Source organism: Hippocampus bargibanti, linkage group LG08, assembly GCF_051943395.1.
Source record: "Hippocampus bargibanti isolate YZ-2025 linkage group LG08, ASM5194339v1, whole genome shotgun sequence".
Lineage (NCBI taxonomy): Eukaryota > Metazoa > Chordata > Actinopteri > Syngnathiformes > Syngnathidae > Hippocampus > Hippocampus bargibanti.
The window spans coordinates 17,643,509-17,662,049 of record NC_142741.1 but is presented as its reverse complement, the minus strand read 5'-3'; the positions used below and the strand labels follow the sequence as shown (position 1 = coordinate 17,662,049).

The 18,541-nt window shown below is 44.7% G+C and overlaps 1 protein-coding gene across 3 annotated transcripts in view; it reads left to right on the top strand.

Annotated features, from left to right (window-relative positions):
• The window catches only part of dachd (dachshund d), a 212,087-nt gene that overhangs the window by 120,295 nt on the left and 73,251 nt on the right, over positions 1–18,541 (top strand). For 2 of the 3 annotated variants that reach the window (XM_089003286.1, XM_089003287.1), the window contains exon 3: positions 1,079–1,234. In XM_089003286.1, coding sequence (XP_088859412.1) covers positions 1,079–1,234 — 156 coding nt within the window. The remainder of the gene's footprint in view (positions 1–1,078; positions 1,235–18,541) is intronic. The other variant, XM_089003288.1, reaches the window with a different exon arrangement.

Genomic DNA, 18,541 nt, shown 5'->3' with positions numbered 1-18,541 from the left:
GGTGGAGGATTTTAAGTACTTGGGGTCAACTGTCCAGAGCAATGGAGAATGTGGAAAAGAGGTGAAGAAGCGTGTCCATGCAGGCTGGAGAAAAATGTCAGGTGTGATGTGTGATAGGCGGGTTAAGCTAGGATGAAATGAAAAGTGTATAAAACAGTGTTGAGACCAGCCGTGATGTTTGGACTGGAGAGAGTGCCACTGAAGAAAAGACAGGAAGCAGAGCTGGAGGTAGCAGAGCTGAAGATGTTGAGGTTTTCTTTGGAGTGACCAGGTTGGATAGGATCAGGAATGAGTACATTAGAGGGACAACTCATATTAGAGGCTTTGGAGAGAAAGTCAGAGAGGCCAGACTGAGATGGTTTGGACATGTCCAGAGGAGAGAGAGTGACTATATCGGGAGAAGGATGCTGAGCCTTGAACTGCCAGGCAGGAGACCGAGAGGAATACCGAAGAGGAGGTTCATGGATGTGGTCAAAGAGGACATGAAGGTAGCTGGTGTGAGAGAAGAAGATGCACAAAACCGGGATAGATGGAGGACATTGATTCACTGTGGCGACCCCTGAAGGGAAAAGTCGAAAGGAAAAGAAGAAGATCACAGATGGGCCAAAGGACTGCCCACGAGGCATGTGCTTGCTGATCAGCACACTGCTGGTCATCAGACATTTGATAGTATAATACCAAAGTGTAATTCATACAGTGAAACAGTATATAAAACAAACAAATGCATGCTTGCATCATGATTCACACATACTTATTATAATAGCATCTGTTCCCCTTGAAGGCACAAATATTTCAATGTAGAGGGTGAGGCACCATTGGGACCGTGTAGCCTTTATCACATTCATATGATATCATCATCATGACAGCCCGCTGTGAAGATATCCTCTGTCACCTAATGAAAAAAAGCATGTACATGCCTATTCCCGATGGGGTATGAATTTATTCATTGTTCTTCTATTTCAAAAGACCCCTTTTCTTTCCATTCATTTGCTCAAAGGTTTTTTTGTGTCCCCTGGCGAACTTGTGGCACTCTATAGCTAAGCAGTCTGTATGCTCCTCTTTCTCCCCCTGCCTGAAGGTCTCACGGCGGCAGCGGCAGCAGCAGCCAATGCAGCAATCGCAGAGGCCATGAAGGTCAAGAAGATCAAGTTGGAGGCCATGGGCGGCTTCCATTCAAACGCCAACCACCACCACGCGGTCGATGGTGAGAACGGAGACCTCAGCTCCAGCGTCGGTGAGGGCGCACATAGTGTACTGTACTGCCACCAACACAGCAATCCTCAGGAACAATCAAAGATTGACACATCATTATATCATTAAATCATTCACTGCCAGACGTACAAAAATGTGTCCACTCCAGTTTTTGTCATTTTCATTCAAATTCCAGGACCCACAGAAGCCTTACACTCTTATTTCATCAGTAAGAAAGAGTTAATCCCTTAGTTATATGGGTCTGGAGTAATATAAGGTGCAAGTGGGGGCGACGGTACAAAAGGCAAATTCTGCCCCCTCGTGGAAAACTTTGCCTGAGGTCTGACCAGCACTTTATTGGCACCCTGCCCACAGGAAAAAAACACAACCCGAACATATTCGGGAATGAGGCTCCACGTCATATTTTCAATTCCCGAATGCATTTCTTTAATGTCAGTGAATGAGTTAACATATACAATTATATATAACATATTTTTCTTAAAATTAAATCTGTTTTTCTTCTAAATCATCCAACCATTTTTAATATACACAATTTTACAAGCTGTCACTTTTTGTTAGAAATAATATAATACTAATATTGGCTAATTTGAGCCAGCTGCAAGACTAGTGCAGATTTGTTCCTATTTCCGTCACCTGACATTTGAGATTGTTGTGTTAAAAGTTAGACTCAACACTCTTGAAGGCTAAGTGAATCTGTGAACACAATTTCCCAAAGCTATCAGGCTTTTAACAAGCCTAATTGAATCGCTGTGAAAGCTTTGGATTTTTTTTCTTCCCTCCTTTCGCTGTGTGCCATTCCAATTAATTATTAGCCCTAAAATGCAGAAGGATTTTCATGATATCACACAGAAGCACTTAGTGTATTAAAGAGAATGATAATAGAGCAGATCCACGAGCCGTTCCGAATTATAAACCAAATGTATTCCCCGAAGCTTTGGCTGCTAAATTGAAGCGTTTTAATTTACTTACTGCGACTCCTGAATACATTTCACTGGTAACACTTGACACCGCACACGAAAACAGGATGTATATCCGAAGCCCATTTTAACAATGCAGAATGCATAAACCGTGAGGTCGTTGCTCCAAGAGAATCGAGAGTGTAGAAAAAAAAGAAAGACGGAAGAGAAAAGGAGCGTGCGGGGTCAGATAAATAAAGATAAATGTGAGCACCAACAGCAAGGCTGCGGCAATGGAGCTAATAAGAAACTCTTTTATCTTTTTACAATTTAAATGGTAACCTTGAGCACAGCCGTGCCACGCTAGAATCGTAATCCAAGCACGCGAAGGGCGGGAGCGGCTCTCAGGTGCGTCCAGCATTAGCCTGTGAGTGAAATATATGGCGGCAACGCCTCTCGGCCCCATCCACAATCAATTTGATTCTTTTTCCTTTAATATTTACCCGCTACGATGAGACCATGCTCGTCTGCATGGTGATGAACAGTCTGCCAGTGGGATTTGAAGGTGACCTGTCAGTAAGTATGGACAAATCTCTCGCTCGCAGAAATGTAGAAAATAAATCATTAGCTCGACAGGGCCACTCTACACCCCCCTGTCCCAACACCGACCCCCCACCTCCTCCTCATCTCGCCCCTGCTCTCACTCAGGACGGATTTAAATCATCTCAGATTTATGATTTGAATTAATGCTTCATTTGGTCAAAGGAATGGTCTCGGAGACAAATGATGTTTGGTACTGAAAACCATCCTCATATTGATTACCGGGTGTCGCAGCAATCTCGTGTTTATATCAAGCACTTTCCTGTGACCGGGGTGGCCAGTAGGAGTCATCCTGATAATACGCCGCAGAGTTATTGCATTGCTTCTTCATCCATCTCGACCCTTGGATTATATTTAATACCAGTAAATCCACCAAAATATCAACTCGTGTGATACCGATTCAGCCACTGTCTCTCTTGACACCGCAGCGCTGATGTTCGTACAAAGTCCAACTCGGCCCCATCTTTCTAGCGAGCTACCTAGCTACCCGCTCTTCATATGCACCTTACCTAACTATACCGTACATATATCCCACCAATCCTGTCCTTACCTTCCAACCTATCTACATATCTCCCTTCAGACCGTCTTACCCTGCCAATCACCCTGCCTCCAATACCTACTGGCTGTCCTACAAAACCCTGCTTACATGCATTGAAAAAGAAAATGGTGTCTTTTTTATTTCATCAACTGGTTCCACAAAAGAAAATATATCGGATCCAAATACATTTATTGGGTAAACTATACATGTATCTTAAAAATGCATTTGGATCCAAATGATTTTCTTGTGTGCGACCACTAGATGAAATAAAATTGCATACAATTATAACCATTTTTTTGTGTACCTACCTCCAACATCCTCATCGTACTTTGCTCATTCACTGCCAGACACTCAAGTGCCAGGGTTTTCCTCATGTCACTCAAATTGCAGGACCCACAGAATATTGGATTGGATTGGATTGGATTGGATTTGCCTTTATTAGTCTCGCAGTGGAGAAATTTACATTTCACAGCAGCAAAGTTATGAAAGAAATGAAAGTATAAAAGCAAAACACAGGAGCTGCTGGAAAGGCAGCCACTCTCGCGGCGCCGTCTTGAAGTCAAAAGAACAAAAAAAAAACAATAACAAATAACATGACAACACAAAGACACAGAGAGACATTCATTCTTAAGACATTTGAGGGCTACATCAACATTCAATGCAGCGTAAGAAACCTTAGACTATCTTCTTTAACAAAAAATAGTTAATTCATAAATTATATGATATGGGTCTGGTGTGACATGAGCTTGAAATGAGGGCGGCTGTCCAAAATTAAATGCAATACATACATACATACATACATACATACATACATACATACATACATACATACATACATACATACATACATACATACATGCATCCATGCACGCACACACACATACATACATACATACATACATACATACATACATGCATGCATGCATGCATGCATACATACATACATACATACATACATACATACATACATACATACATGCATGCATGCATGCATGCATGCATGCATGCATACATACATACATACATACATACATACATACATACATACATACATACATACATACATACATACATACATACATACATACATGCTGCCCCCTTGTGGGAGGGAAAACAATGCCAGACATCTGGCCAGTGATTTATTGTCACCCCATCAAGCTAAAACAAAACCCGAACAAATTCGGGAATGGCGCTCCATGTTATATTTTCAATTCCGAATAAATTCGGGAATGACAGAGAATGAGTTAACTACCAACCCTACACACAACTGATACCTAGATATATTCCCTCCTTAAAACCCCAATTTCCCAACATCAGATATATATATACATATTGAACTTGCACTGTGTACCTACTTAACCTGTACATTTTACATTCTTATGCCTTACCCTACCAACAAAATCTTTGAAGCTGCATATATATACAGTACAGTGGTACCTCGGTTCGCGACCATAATTCGTTCCAGGACCCTGTTCGAAAAACGATTTTTTCGAACACCGAAACCACCTCTTTGTTCATGTCACTTGCGAGTTGACAGTGGGGGGGGGGGGGGGGGGGGGGTTGGGGGGGGCTGCCTCTCCCGGCCGTTCTTCACCTGCTGTCATTCTCTAATCACGGCACGGGGCATTTATACGGTTCGTGATCACCTCGCCAATGACTCAACTCGCCACCGTACCTGGAATCTTCCTTCGATGCGCGAGTGTATCCGGTCCGAGGTATTTTCCCTGCGTCCCGTAAATTTATGTCATCTTCCGGGATTGCGTAATTTTGCACCCTCGTGTGCCATTTGCTTTTTGGCGGAGTAAGCGGGTCGGCTCACCCCTGCCTTCTTACTCGCTGTGTTTTCTTTGATTTGTTAATAAACATCCTGCTTGGGTAGTACGTGTCTGTTTTGGGATCCCAAACATTCCACTACGTTCCGACGAGTCATCTGCCATCACTCTCGCTCAGAACGTGACAGCTTCGGATGACTCGGCTACAGGATGTTCTTTTCTCTTAAAATATCTATCCAATGACACTTGCTCTCATTCCCACGGTCACATCACTAGATTTCACAGCCTCCTTATTCTTTAATATCGTACTGATCGTTGATTTCGCCATGCTGTATTCCCTAGCCAGATCAGACACTCGCACAGCTCCTTCATATTTTGCGATTATTTCTTTCTTAAATGCAATAGTTGTACGTACTACTTTTCTTTTGTCACTTTAAGCAGCACTTACTTTCTTTGGAGGCATGATTAGGGGCTAAAACTCTTCGTACACCTACATTAAATGCTAGAGCAAAACGCAGCATGCCCGCTAGCGACAACATTTGACCCGTGCGCCGCTCACCTCCCCACCTTTGCATACGCACTCACGCGTCGTATTGGCGTTCGAACACCGATTGATGTTCAAGCGCCGAAGCAAGAATATCTCGAATATTTTGTTCGAACACCGATTTGTTCGAACACTGAGGCGTTCGAGAACCGAGGTACCACTGTATATGTGACCAGCCGTGACATTGACATAATTGGACTGCATGGCTCTATGAAATCCCAACCTTCTTAGTGATTGTTTGAGAAGGCTGAAAGTGTGAGCCAGCTAGTGAAGGATATTCTGTTCCAAACATACAGTTGGATGAGTGGTTGATGTCTTTGTGTTGATGTAACTGGAACAGCTTAATGTTTCTCCATTGCATTAATTGTTTGCATCAAAAAGAACATATCTCATCTCATCTCATTATCCGTACCGCTTATTCCTCATTTGGGTCGCGGGGGTTTCTGGAGCCTATCTCAGCTGTCTTCGGGCACGAGGCGGGGGACACCCTGAATTGGTTGCCAGCCAATCGCAGGGCACACAAAGACGTACAACAGTCACTCTCACACTCACACCTAGGGACAATTTGGAGTGTTCAATCTGCCTGCCATGCATGTTTTTGGAGTGTGGGAGGAAGCCGGAGGACCCGGAGAAAACCCACGCGGGTCCGGGGAGAACATGCAAACTCCACACAGGGAGGCCGGACCGGGATGCGAACCGGCGACCTCTGCACTGTGAAGCCGGTGTGCTAACCACTCGACTACCGGGCCGCCCAAAAAGAACATATATATATTAGAAAAAAAACAGATGGTTCCTTTCTTAAATCAAACTAGACAAACACCATCAACAAGAGGGGAAATAGTTGTTCCTATGCCTCTCAAGAAATGCCACAATTACAGATCACACACCAAGCAAAACACGTGTGGCGCTGGGCCTTGAGGGGGATAAACAGCCCCCACCACCCACTCCCCTCCCCAGATTCCCTCTGTGCACTGACCCGAGCCACAACCTTCATTACTGGGAAAGAAAATACTGTCCGCTGCCCACTAACAAACACCTGCCAATTCCAAGAGAAGGAATTGTTTTGTTTTTCCTTTCTTCTTTGGCCTGAAAGGAAAATAAAGTGTTTCTCAGTAAGACAAGTGGGAGGTAAAGATAACAATGTTCAACGGCTCCTCCTTTATTATTTGATCAAAATCCATCCATCTTTCAACCAACCCACCTCACCCCGCCGACTCCCCTCCCCACTCCTGGCCTTTTCTTTGGCCACTGGGTGCTTGCCACAGCACTCGTCCATCTCATCACTACGCAGGTCTAATGGAGCTGCAATCCCGCTCGTAATTCGTTTTGGGAATTCCGACTGTCATCAGCCAGATGATGCCACCAACCAAAGAAACACAAGTGGGGCAAAGATTGCTTAAATGCAACACTTCCTAATCGACTTCTGAGCAGTGGAGTCGCAGACGGTGTCCAGACATACTGTACATTTTTTTTTTTTTTTTTACATACGGCATCCTCATTCAAATGTCTCTCCAAACCAGTAGAAGTTCAAGAAAAATGTCAGACCACATCAAAACATGTTTGCTGAATCTCGGAGGCACTTTATATAAGCCCTTGCCTCTTTCACAGACCGGTCCTGCAAATACCAGCATCAGAGCTGAAAGACACGATTGACCGTTTGCTTTTCATGTATGGCAGGACCCAGTGAAAAGAGACATTGATTCACCCGTGTGATACGACATCCCACATTCAGATAATTAGAGGCGATGAGAGCAGCACCACTGTTTAATAAAAAATATTGCCAAACCGTGACAGTTATTTTCGACGCAACTGGGCCAAATTCATTTGGGAATTGAACATATAACGTGAAGCGCTGTTCCCGATTCGTTCAGGTTTTGGATTTGGATGGCGGGGGGAGGGTGCTGATAAAACTCTGGTGTCTAGCAACGTTTTTCCTTCCCACAAGGGGGCAGCTTTTGCCTTTTGTACAACCGCTTCCACTTTCACCTCATATTACTCCAGACCCATATACATTAGGAATTAACTCTTTCTTCTGATGAAAGAAGAGACTGTAAGGTTTCTCATGCTGCATTGAATGTTTATGTAGTCCTAAAAGTCAGTATTCTGTGGGTTCTGGAATTTGAGTGAAAATGACAAAAACCTTGGCACTGGAGTGGACACATTTTTGCACGTCGGGCAGTGAATGAGTTGATGTGGCAGCTCACAAAAACATCATTAATCATCATTAATTACTCGACTTTTATTTAATTTGACTGATTCTGAAGTAGAACCGTATTGAATCCATCCATTTTCCATCAAACTATGACTCCAGGCCTTAAATTTAACTCAGTGCTATTTGTACAACTGCTTGTGTGAACTTGGTCTTGCCAAATAATTAATTAGTGATGACAACCATAGACCAGGAAATGGCTCTTTTGACAGGTCAAAAGTGGTACTCACGGTCTATGACCTTGGTTCACATTCCAATATAGTCTAACAGCTTGACAAAAATAAGAAGAAAGTCACAAAATGCTGCATTTATTCTTTATTTAATGAAACAACTTATTTTTTATGGGCATATTAAAATGCTCGTGTCAACATCATTGAGCCAGTGTTTTCCCCCAAGAATGAATTCATCCCATATTCATTATTTTGTGTGGGGAAAATGGTTCTGAATGTGACCACAAAACATATTTGTTCGATATCAGCAGTTTTGCTGCAGTGTTGAGATGATAACCTCCTTCAAAATCCTAAATCACCACCCGCTCATTTGGCGTTGTCCACATACCTGGAGTGTTGCCTGCATCCAAGTTGAAAGGGAAATGGCAAGACGAGGAGGAATCGCCATTCTCTCCGTTCCAGGGTCATCAGGCTAATTTCTGCCAGCTCCCATATTGTTAGCGTATTTGTGCGTGTGTTTGTGTGTGTGTGTGTCTGTGTGTGTGTGTGGATGGGTGGGTTCTTGCCCCTGAGAGCGCTCTGTGAGGAGACCACAGCTGTACACTCCCAGCAGCTAATTGGTCCTTATCTAGCTGTCCCATTCATCTTCATTTTTTCCCAATTACTGAGAATTATCTTTGTTCTCTGTTGGGTTTGGACTTAATCCTTTTTGGTTAAGCTGACGCTACAGCTTGCAAATTTTAAATAAAAGGATGAAGGCTCAGCATAAAGGAATGGAGGGCTTGTATGGAGGGCAGAAGTCATGCTAAATCTAAACTAGAAAGTTTCCATTATTTTTGGCCGGTCGATAAGGAATGACATCATATGAAGGAGAAATGGAAGAGATCAATGATCATCGTTTATAATTCAAGTTTGCAAACACCGCTGCCACATTGATTCGGTTATTCTCGTTGTCGTCGCCAATATTGTTAAAACCATATTTTTCATCATCATCATATCTGCGGTCAACAGATCGAACAACGGATTAAGGGGAATCGTTAATTATTTAAGGTGCAAGGCAAGGCCTGAGTCATTGTGTTTGCCCCACAAACAGCACATAGCTTAGCATGTGTCGCACGTCCAGACGGTACAAGACGCAGCAATCTGGGGCGGTTAGCCTTAATATTGTTAGATCAATGCATCACGGGATCCCCTCCTGATATGGGGTCTCTGCTTTGCAGCGCCAGAGAGCCGCCCAGAGCGAATATAGAGGGCAAGCGCTAATTAACCGAATGTTTACCGCTCTGCTGGATAGCACTGTAAATTAACATGTGTGTAAATGACATTGTTAACTGATGAAAACATTCTATGCCCTATTTAAGATACCTTACAGCTTCCCAACCTTTGAGCAACATTTATTTCTAATGACAAAAATCTGACAGGGAATCACTCCACAAAATTGACACAACAAAATGAATGCTTTCAGAAAATTATGCAGCTTTTTTGATTTTGTGGGAACATATCAGATAGATAGATAAACAAAGATTCTGTAGCAGTTGAGGAAGGAGAATACACGACTGGCTGGAGCAAGTCTTTATTCCAACTGTTAACAAGTGGATCTGGCTTCAACATGGGAAAATGCAGTAAAATACACTCATCATAAACACGCCCCACGCTGTAAACCCCCTGGGATACATGGTCCTAGTGCCCGCCACACAACCCCCGACCCCAAGTACACCCAGAAGGAAAGTCAAGGTGAAATCTTTGTAGGGGGCTTCGACAGTCTGCCACACTTTCGTTCGGTGGCACAGATGAATTTAGTCGGGCAGGCAACCTAGGTGAGACCCTAGTAGGGGAAAGACACTCAACCCTTAAAATGCTAAAGTGAGGCTGGAGGTTTCAGAGGGCGTCCACGGCCTGGGACCTGGGCCGGCGAAATGTCCTCGCCCGCAACCAAATGAGCTGGTTTGAGCCTGTCTACTGAAACGCACTGCCTTCCTCCACCCAAATCGAGCACAAAACTCTTTTCACAATGTTACAGTACTCTAAACAGGCCATCATACGGTGGCTGGAGGGGATAGCGGTGGGCATCGTGACGCACTGACCTAAGTGTAGACGGTACAAATACTTTGGGGACACAATGATGAACCGGCGCTGGGGTCAGGGGCTCTCCTGGCAAAAAGGGGAAACAAAGTGCACCCGAAGCTTGAGGCAGAAATTCCCCGGGAACGCGGAGTGGCTGACCGAGCACTAACTCTGCCGGAGCATTGTTAACGTCTTCTTTTGGGGCCGAACATAACCCGAGCAGGACCTACGGAAGCCAGTTAACCCAGTTACCGTCCGATAGCGCGGCCCGTAGCGTGGCTTTAAGTGACCGGTGGAAACGTTCACACACCCCGTTAGCCTGCGGGTGGTAGGCCATGTTGCAGTGTACCTGCACACCCAAGGACTGTGCCATGGCCGACCAGAGCTTGGACACAAAATGGGGCCCCCTGTCCGAAGTGATGTCGGATGGCATGCCGAAACGCGTGACCCAGGATGACAGAAACGGACGGACTATATCTGCCGAGGTTGGGGGACAGGGGGACTGCTTACGGCTACCGAGTGGTTCAATCGACCATAGTGAGGAGATGCGTGCAACCCTGCGAAGGAGGGAGGGGCCTGACCAGATCCACATGGACGTGGTCAAATCTCCTGTATGGAATCGGAAAAGTTTCCAGGTTTGCCCGGGTGTGCGTGTGGACTTTGGCGCGCTGACATGCCACGCATGCAGCTGCCCACTTCCTGACCTCCTTTCATAACCCGGGCCAGATAAACTTGGCCCCAAGTAGTTTGACTGACGACCGGACGCCAGGGTGTGAGAGGGAATGAATAGAATAAAAAAATCACTGATGCCACTCCTGAGGAACCACGGGACGAGTGCGACCCGTAGACACATTGCAGAGGAGAGCGGGACCCCCTTCACACAGTGCCACCTCCTCAAGCTTCAGGGCCGTGCCTGCTGCCTTGAGTTCGTGGATGTCCGGATCCTCAGATTGGGCAGTGGCCATCTCTGAAAAATCCACCCCGAGCTGGACTGGACATACGATCACACGTGACAAGCAACCGGCCAAAGGGTTATATTTCCCGGCCACGTGCCAAATATCTGTTGTGAATTCTGAAATGGCCGCTAAATGCCGTTGTTGTCGGGCCGACCACGGTACGGTCACCTTCGACATGGCAAATATGAGGGGTTTATGATCTAGATAGGCGGTGAAACGGCGCCCCTCGAGGAGGAAACGAAAATGACGCGTCGCAAGACAGAGTGCTAACAACTCTCTGTCAAAACACTATAGTTGCGTTCGTTACCTTGCAGCTTCCGACTGAAAAATGCAAAGGGCTGCCATTCGTTCTTCACAAGCTGCTCGACCACCGCCCCTACGGCAACATCAAATGCATCGGCAGTCATGGCTTCTTGTGCGGTTGAGATCAGGTGGACCAGAAGAGTTGCACTCACGAGAGCGTCCTTGGCTCGTTGAAAGGACTGTGCTCATTGCGGAGGCCACTCGACGGGGTCATTAGCCTTCCTTTTTCTAAAGGCGCCGTAGAGGGGCTGTAGGAGGTTAGCAGCATGAGGGAGGATTGTAAAATTAATCATGCCCAAAAACTCCTGCAGAGCCTTAACTGTGTTTGGGCAGGGGAAATTCACAACTGCCTGCACTTTGGCGGGTAAGGGGATGGCGCCCTCTGGAGAAATATGGTGTCCCAAGAAATCGATCTCGGGCAAACCAAATTGGTACTTCACCGGGTTAACAATAAGGCTGTGCGAATCAAGACGCTTGAAAATCATCGTTAAGTGTGACAGGTGGGGATTTTTTGGGTTTGACCCTAACAGTTCCTCTGGTGAAGGGCTGGCCACAAGAATGTCAACGAGGTAGACAAACACAAAATTGGCCTCGCAAGACTGAGTCCATCAGTGTTTGAAAGGTTTGTGCCGCCCCCTTCAGGCTAAAAGGCATGCGGAGGAATTCAAAGAGACCTAAAGGGGTTGTTACTGCAATTTTTGGCACATCCTTTGCCTGTACCGGCACCTGGTGATAACCGCGAACTAGATCTACTTTAGAAAAGATCACGGCACCGGCCAAACGTGCGGTAAATGATGTGCGGGATGGGGTAATGGTCATTCATGGTTATATTATTAAGCTTCATGTATGTATCACTTTTGGGCATCATGTACAATGGTGAGGCCCACGCGCTGTTGGAACGCCTCACGATGCCCAAACGCTCCATCGTCGTGAACTCCCCTTTCGCCATTACCAATGAGGCGATGAGACGATGAGCGCGGGCAAAAACTGCCGGACCAACCGTGGGAATGAAATGCTCTACTGCGTGTTTAGTATCGGCATTGGAAAAAGCGGGAGTGGTTAACGACGGATAATCGGTCAGCAGCCGTTCATAAACGTTACCTGACGTCAAATAATTTGCCTGCGTTAACGCTCCAAGCCCTCCAGCCTCACACGGAAAAGTGGCAAACGAGATGGCGTCAATCAAACGACGGCTAGCAATGTCCACAAGTAGTACGTGAGTACATAAAAAAATCTGTGCCGATTATCGGAACTGTGATCGAGGAAACAATAAAGTTTGACTTGAATTCCCGTCCGTGGAAGCACACAGTCACGGACCTAGAGCCAAAGTTGGCGATGGGCGAGCCATTAGCCGCGCACAGAGGAGGCTCGCATCCACCTGACGCCTTGTCCGCGGCTGTGAGCGTCAGCAGGTTGACTTCTGATCCACTGTCCACAAGGAAAGGCCTTCTCGTGTCGCTTCCGCATGACCACTCCGGCAACGACGGTCGGATCGATATTCGATGCTGCTTCACCGAGGGGTTCGACCGTCACACTTTGCACGGCAAACCGCCGTGTGGCCAGAAGCACTCGATCCACTTCTTCCGCCAAACTTCAATAGTCACCGGTGGTCAGGAACGTCGAGTTGGTTAGCACGGCGCGTACTAAGGGTTGTAGCTGGCGGAGGAATATATGCGGGAAAAGGAATCTGCCTTTTTCCGAGCCTAAAATCAACAGCATTTTTTCCATGAGATGCCATCGCCTAGTCCGGGAAGGGAAAGGAGTCATTCTGCTCTCTCACAGTCCGATAAAGTGAACCTTCTGAGCAGCAGTTGTTTGAGCGCGTCGTACTTTTCGCATCGTGGAGGCGCGAGCAGAAGTTGCATCGTGTGATGTCTTGTAGGTTGGTCGAGGGACGCCAAGACCATGTAATAATTCGGCTCATCCGTCATGATACCATGTAGGTGGAAAAGTGCTTCCACGTGCTGAAACCACGAAACCGGGTCGCTCTGCCAACACTTGGGCAGGTTCGCGCTAGTGGCGGAGGTTGTCAGTTGCGGAGTTTGGTGCAACATGGCCAAGGAAGACGCCTCTTCATCCATTGCCAGAAACATTTCCAACGTTTGGGTCACCAGTGTAGCAGTTGAGGAAGGACAACCCACGACTGGCCGGATCACGTCTTTATTCCAACTTCTGACATGTGGATCTGGCTTGAACATGTGAAAATGCAGTAAAATATACTCATCATAAACATGCCCCTTTCTGTACACCTGCTGGGTGAGATACATGGTCCTAGTGCCCGCCATAATCCACAAATACTCTCAGAGCATACAAAAGTCCCTCAAAACTATATCATTACTGGCCAAAGGAATGAAACAGTCAGCAATCTCCTGCATTAGGAACATAATAAAAACACATTTTACTAAACTGTACAACAACAAGCATTTCAATTGGCTCACAGAAGTGGACTATGGCGACAGATCATGCTGCCATTTTGTTTTGCAGAAAAGCACTAACTAAAAAACTAATTTCATTTTGTTATGATAAACTGACTGCTGTCAACCCAGATTCATATTCTCTGTTCAATAAAGGACTAATATTACAAGTCTGTTTGATTCCCACATCTCATAAGCAAATGAGTAAATTAGACATTAGCCTCTGAAGTATGATAAATGTGTTTGTTGTCAGTGACTTTCAAAGTGTGTTCTCCGTACTGTTATTGGGACGAGTGCTCCCCTCAGTGAGGATGATGCCGGCGTATTAACTAGTTCATCTAGTTCATTTTTGTACCTGGGCAAGTCTGGTTTACCGTGTTTGGGAATTTCACATACCGCGCTGTGCCTCGCCGGGAGTTCTAGCAGATTGAGGACATTTTCTATTATGCTCCCCGTGCACCTGACAACTTGGCGACAGAAAGTACTTTATGGAGTAGACTTGAGACCAGGGGATACCACAGGGTGCAACAGGGTTTTGTTAGGCATATTTTGCGCTTTGCTAATGTGTGGGATAGTACCGGTATTGTGTCTCATTCATAAAATAGACGAAACCATGCATCAAACGCTCTGAATCGTAGATTGTTGGCTTGTCACACTCGGACACATGATGGGGGATTCATGGCAGTCTCCAAGGGTCTACTTTTCCTTGGCCAATTTTATGTCTTCCTCAAGAGAAGATATTATTTCAGTTTATTAATAAACTTTGCACCCGCCGATTTTCGACATGGACGCCAGCAAGTCAGTTATGCATCCACGACATAGAATGTGCACCTCTCCTGTGCTTAATTTAAAGGGAAAACAAATTTCCTCAACATCAAGCTGATTTTTCTGAATTCCATTTATCAAATATTTAAAATTATTTGTGTGTTGTACTCAAATTTAAGTCGTCTTTCCAAATATGCATTGGACAGATGCATTTGACAGATGATCCAATGGATTTATCGTTGTTATTGCCCTTGAACTGTCACTACAGTAGTCCACTTCACGACATGGCGCCTACTTTTATTTGGGACTGTCAACGATACACGCAGATCTGTTTGGCAGGCATATGAAATGATGGTTGGATGGATGGAAGAATAAAACTTTCAGCAACACCCCTAGCTCCCACTGGAACTTTTAGCACAGAATTGTTTATATTGAAGCAAAAACAAATAATTAAATACATAAATAAAAAAGCGTACAGGTTATCTTGTTGCGGGCTGAGTTGGGCAACGTATGCAGTATCTAAAGCACCCTACAAATTGATGAATATATTGCATTGGGCATCTCCCAAAAATTATAAATAATACTGTGATCTGGGTTTGTGCTATTGTGCAGTTGTGTTTTTAGAAATGTATTTTTTTACTTTATTTAATTTATTAAAATGTTTTTTGAACGTCAATGTTTTTTCATTTGATTTCAAAAACTACAATACATTACAACAACTGCAATTTACAACATAAGTAAATTATAAAATATTTTTTAAAGTACAGTTTGCACTACAATGTTCAATGTTAGGCTATCTATCTATCTATCTATCTATCTATCTATCTATCTATCTATCTATCTATCTATCTATCTATCTATCTATCTATCTATCTATCTATCTATCTATCTCTCTGTCTGTCTGTCTGTCTGTCTGCCTGCCTGCCTGCCTGCCTGCCTGCCTGTCTATCTATCTATCTATCTATCTATCTATCTATCTATCTATCTATCTATCTATCTATCTATCTATCTATCTATCTATCTATCTATCTATCTATCTATCTATCTATCAGTGACGTGCGGTGAGGTTCATGGCTGGTGAGGCACTGACGTCATCAATGACGTCGCCGCTCGTCTCTACTTAGTATTTGAACGGTAAATTCAGCGATTTTGAAAAAAATCCTAAAACGGTGAAGTTAAATGGACTAGAACTTTAAAGTACAAATCACTAAATACATCTAACTGTTTAATTTATTTTTTCATTTGATATTTCCATGACAGCTTTCCATGATGACAGGTGAGGCACTGCCTCACCTGCCTCCACTGACTGCACGTCACTGCTATCTATCTATCTATCTATCTATCTATCTATCTATCTATCTATCTATCTATCTATCTATCTATCTATCTATCTATCTATCTATCTATCTATCTATCTCTCTATCTCTCTCTCGGCGTGTCTGCCTGTCTTCGCCTGTCTGTCTGTCAGCCCCAACACCTGCCCGTTCGCCCACCTGTCCGTCCGTCTTGTACAATATCTAAATGGTATGCAGTGTAATCTGAGTACTAGGCATTTGCAAGGAAACATTACAAGGAACATTTCCAACTCTCATGTATGCGCAGTGGCACTGCAGGGTGTTCTGCCTGTCCACAGACGATGGCCACATGCAGCGATGCCGCGCCCGCACTCTTGACAGCAATCCGTTTGGTCACACTCTCTGCGCCAGCTGTCAGCCTTGGCTATGCTACTGCAATTTAATTAGTCTGTTTATGTCCTTTCTAATAATAATGCTCTCCGGGTGGAAGGACACATCCGAAGCGGCTCTGACCCGCTCGCTGCTGCAAGAGACTGGTGGCTGCTCTGTAAATGTGGGCCAACTCATGGATGGAGGACAGTGCCGAGTGCTTCCTAGTAGTCCCTGCTAGACAGAAAGATGCCCCTTCGGCTAAGATCGGGTACCTACCCCCATCTCTACTCTATCGTAACCTTAACCATTAGGGGATGAAGCGCATGCTGACCTGATATGAGTGTCTGGGGGCAACTTCATCTGTCTTCTTATGTAGCTCTCTTGTGGGAACCTTTTGTCGCAGGGAAGCTCTCAAGAGCAATGCGATTTTAGCCATGGGCTGAATGGAATTTGTTTCATGAACAAGCGCGCCTTAGTGGAGTGGTTGGCGGAACATTATTGTCTGATTTATGCATTACAGCACGGTTTTGTGTTCAGGCGACGGGACAAGCCGTTTAAAAGGTTCATGAACAGAAATCAGAATCAGAATCAGAATCATCTTTATTGCCATGTATGTAGAACACACAAGGAATTTGTTTCCGGTAGAACACACTGCACTAGTATCGTCGTCAAAAAAAAACTGCTAAGTGGCACTATACAGTTCCATTTTGGCTACTGTTGAAAGAGTTCAAAGAGTTAATGGCTTGGGGGAAGAAGCTGTTTAAATGTCTGCTGGATTTGGAGCGCATGGATCGGTAGCGCCTGCCTGAGGGGAGTAGCTGGAAAAGGTGGTGGGCAGGGTGCGGAGGGTCCAGTAGGATTTTCCGCGCCCTAGTTTGGATTCTTGCAGTGTGCAAGTCCTCGAGAGTGGGTAGGGCGGTGCCAATGATTTTGGCACCGAAAATGTGGCAAGGTGTTGTCAAGTAAAGACAACAAGACGAGCAAAGAGCTTGGTTGCTCTCTCTCTCTCTCTCTCTCTCTCTCTCTCTCTCTCTCTCTCTCTCTCTCTCTCTCTCTCTCTCTCTCTCTCTCTCTCTATCTCTCTCTCTTTTTCTTTCACTCTCTTGGGTGGAGGCCATCACCATCGCTCCATTAGGCTGGCGATCGTCATGGGAGACAGGTGACAGATAAGTCACACGTTTTAATAGACATTTCAACAGATAAATCTGATAATCATTTATTCTTTTTAATGAAGTTTAATGTCCTCATTGCAATTTCTCCAGCCTGCGCCATTGTTGAATATGTATGACGGGGGATGGGGAGTCACCCTACAAATAAGCACCAACGCTGCGACGACAATTGCATAGATTTCAATAACAGGGGATTGATTAAACATTATTTTCATCATGATGGATATCAAGCAAAGTAGGCACCTGCCAGGCACCTATGCACATGTAGATTTTTCTTCCACACAAATAATTTCAAAGATCTTTGAAATGGGCTAAAATACTGTATATTCCCACCGTGACATTATAATATATTACAAAAAGCACACTTCCACCCAACATCTAAAAGATTGGCTCTCTTTCTACCTTCAATTCCCAACTCTACTTTCCCACCTTCAATTCCCAACTAACTAGTTTATGAGTAGGGATAACTTGTCATTTGCCCCCCCAAAAATGTTCTCTATGCCTATTGATTATCAGTTGCTGTTTTTCATTTTAATATTGATAGTTATGACCTTTGGTCGCTCACTATCAGTGTACACAAGTGTCGAGCCAATCACACGATACAATGCAATTGTGTGAGGTAGCTAATCACTGCATTTACAGAAATGGTACATGTTATCTTTTCCATAACACTGCGGCGGCGGTAAGTGACGCAACTGCTAATCCTTTAGCATGGCAAAAACGCTTACAGTAACAACTTTTTTTCCAGGTCATTGTGCACCGTGGGCTTTTTTTCAATGAACATTCCTTTAGCTTAAAAAAGATTGAAAAACACTGGTCTAAACACAACATTCTGATTCTAAATTAGTTTGTGTAATAATAATGATATAAAAAAATAATAAATAACCTGTTTTTATCAGTCGACCAGCTTTCCTTGGACTGCCACTAACTGTTGACTAACAAATGACATCACCGTTAATCACGACTGTTACGACTCATCAGTTTTTGAGATTTAGTCTTGTGATCTTCACAGGCTGATCCCTGAGGCGTAGTGGTGTCATTTTCAGTCAACAGCCAGTAGCCGACAAGACAAAATAGTCACCCCTTGAGACGGTTGAAAACAGGTGCATTTTCTCTTAATCCATCCATTTATCTTGTAATATGTCCTCATAAGAGTCGCGGGCGTGCTGGAGCCTCTCCCAGTTGTCTTCAGGCAGTTTGCAGGGGACACACCTAACTGGTTGCCAGCCAATCGCAGGGACAACATAGACAAACAACCATTC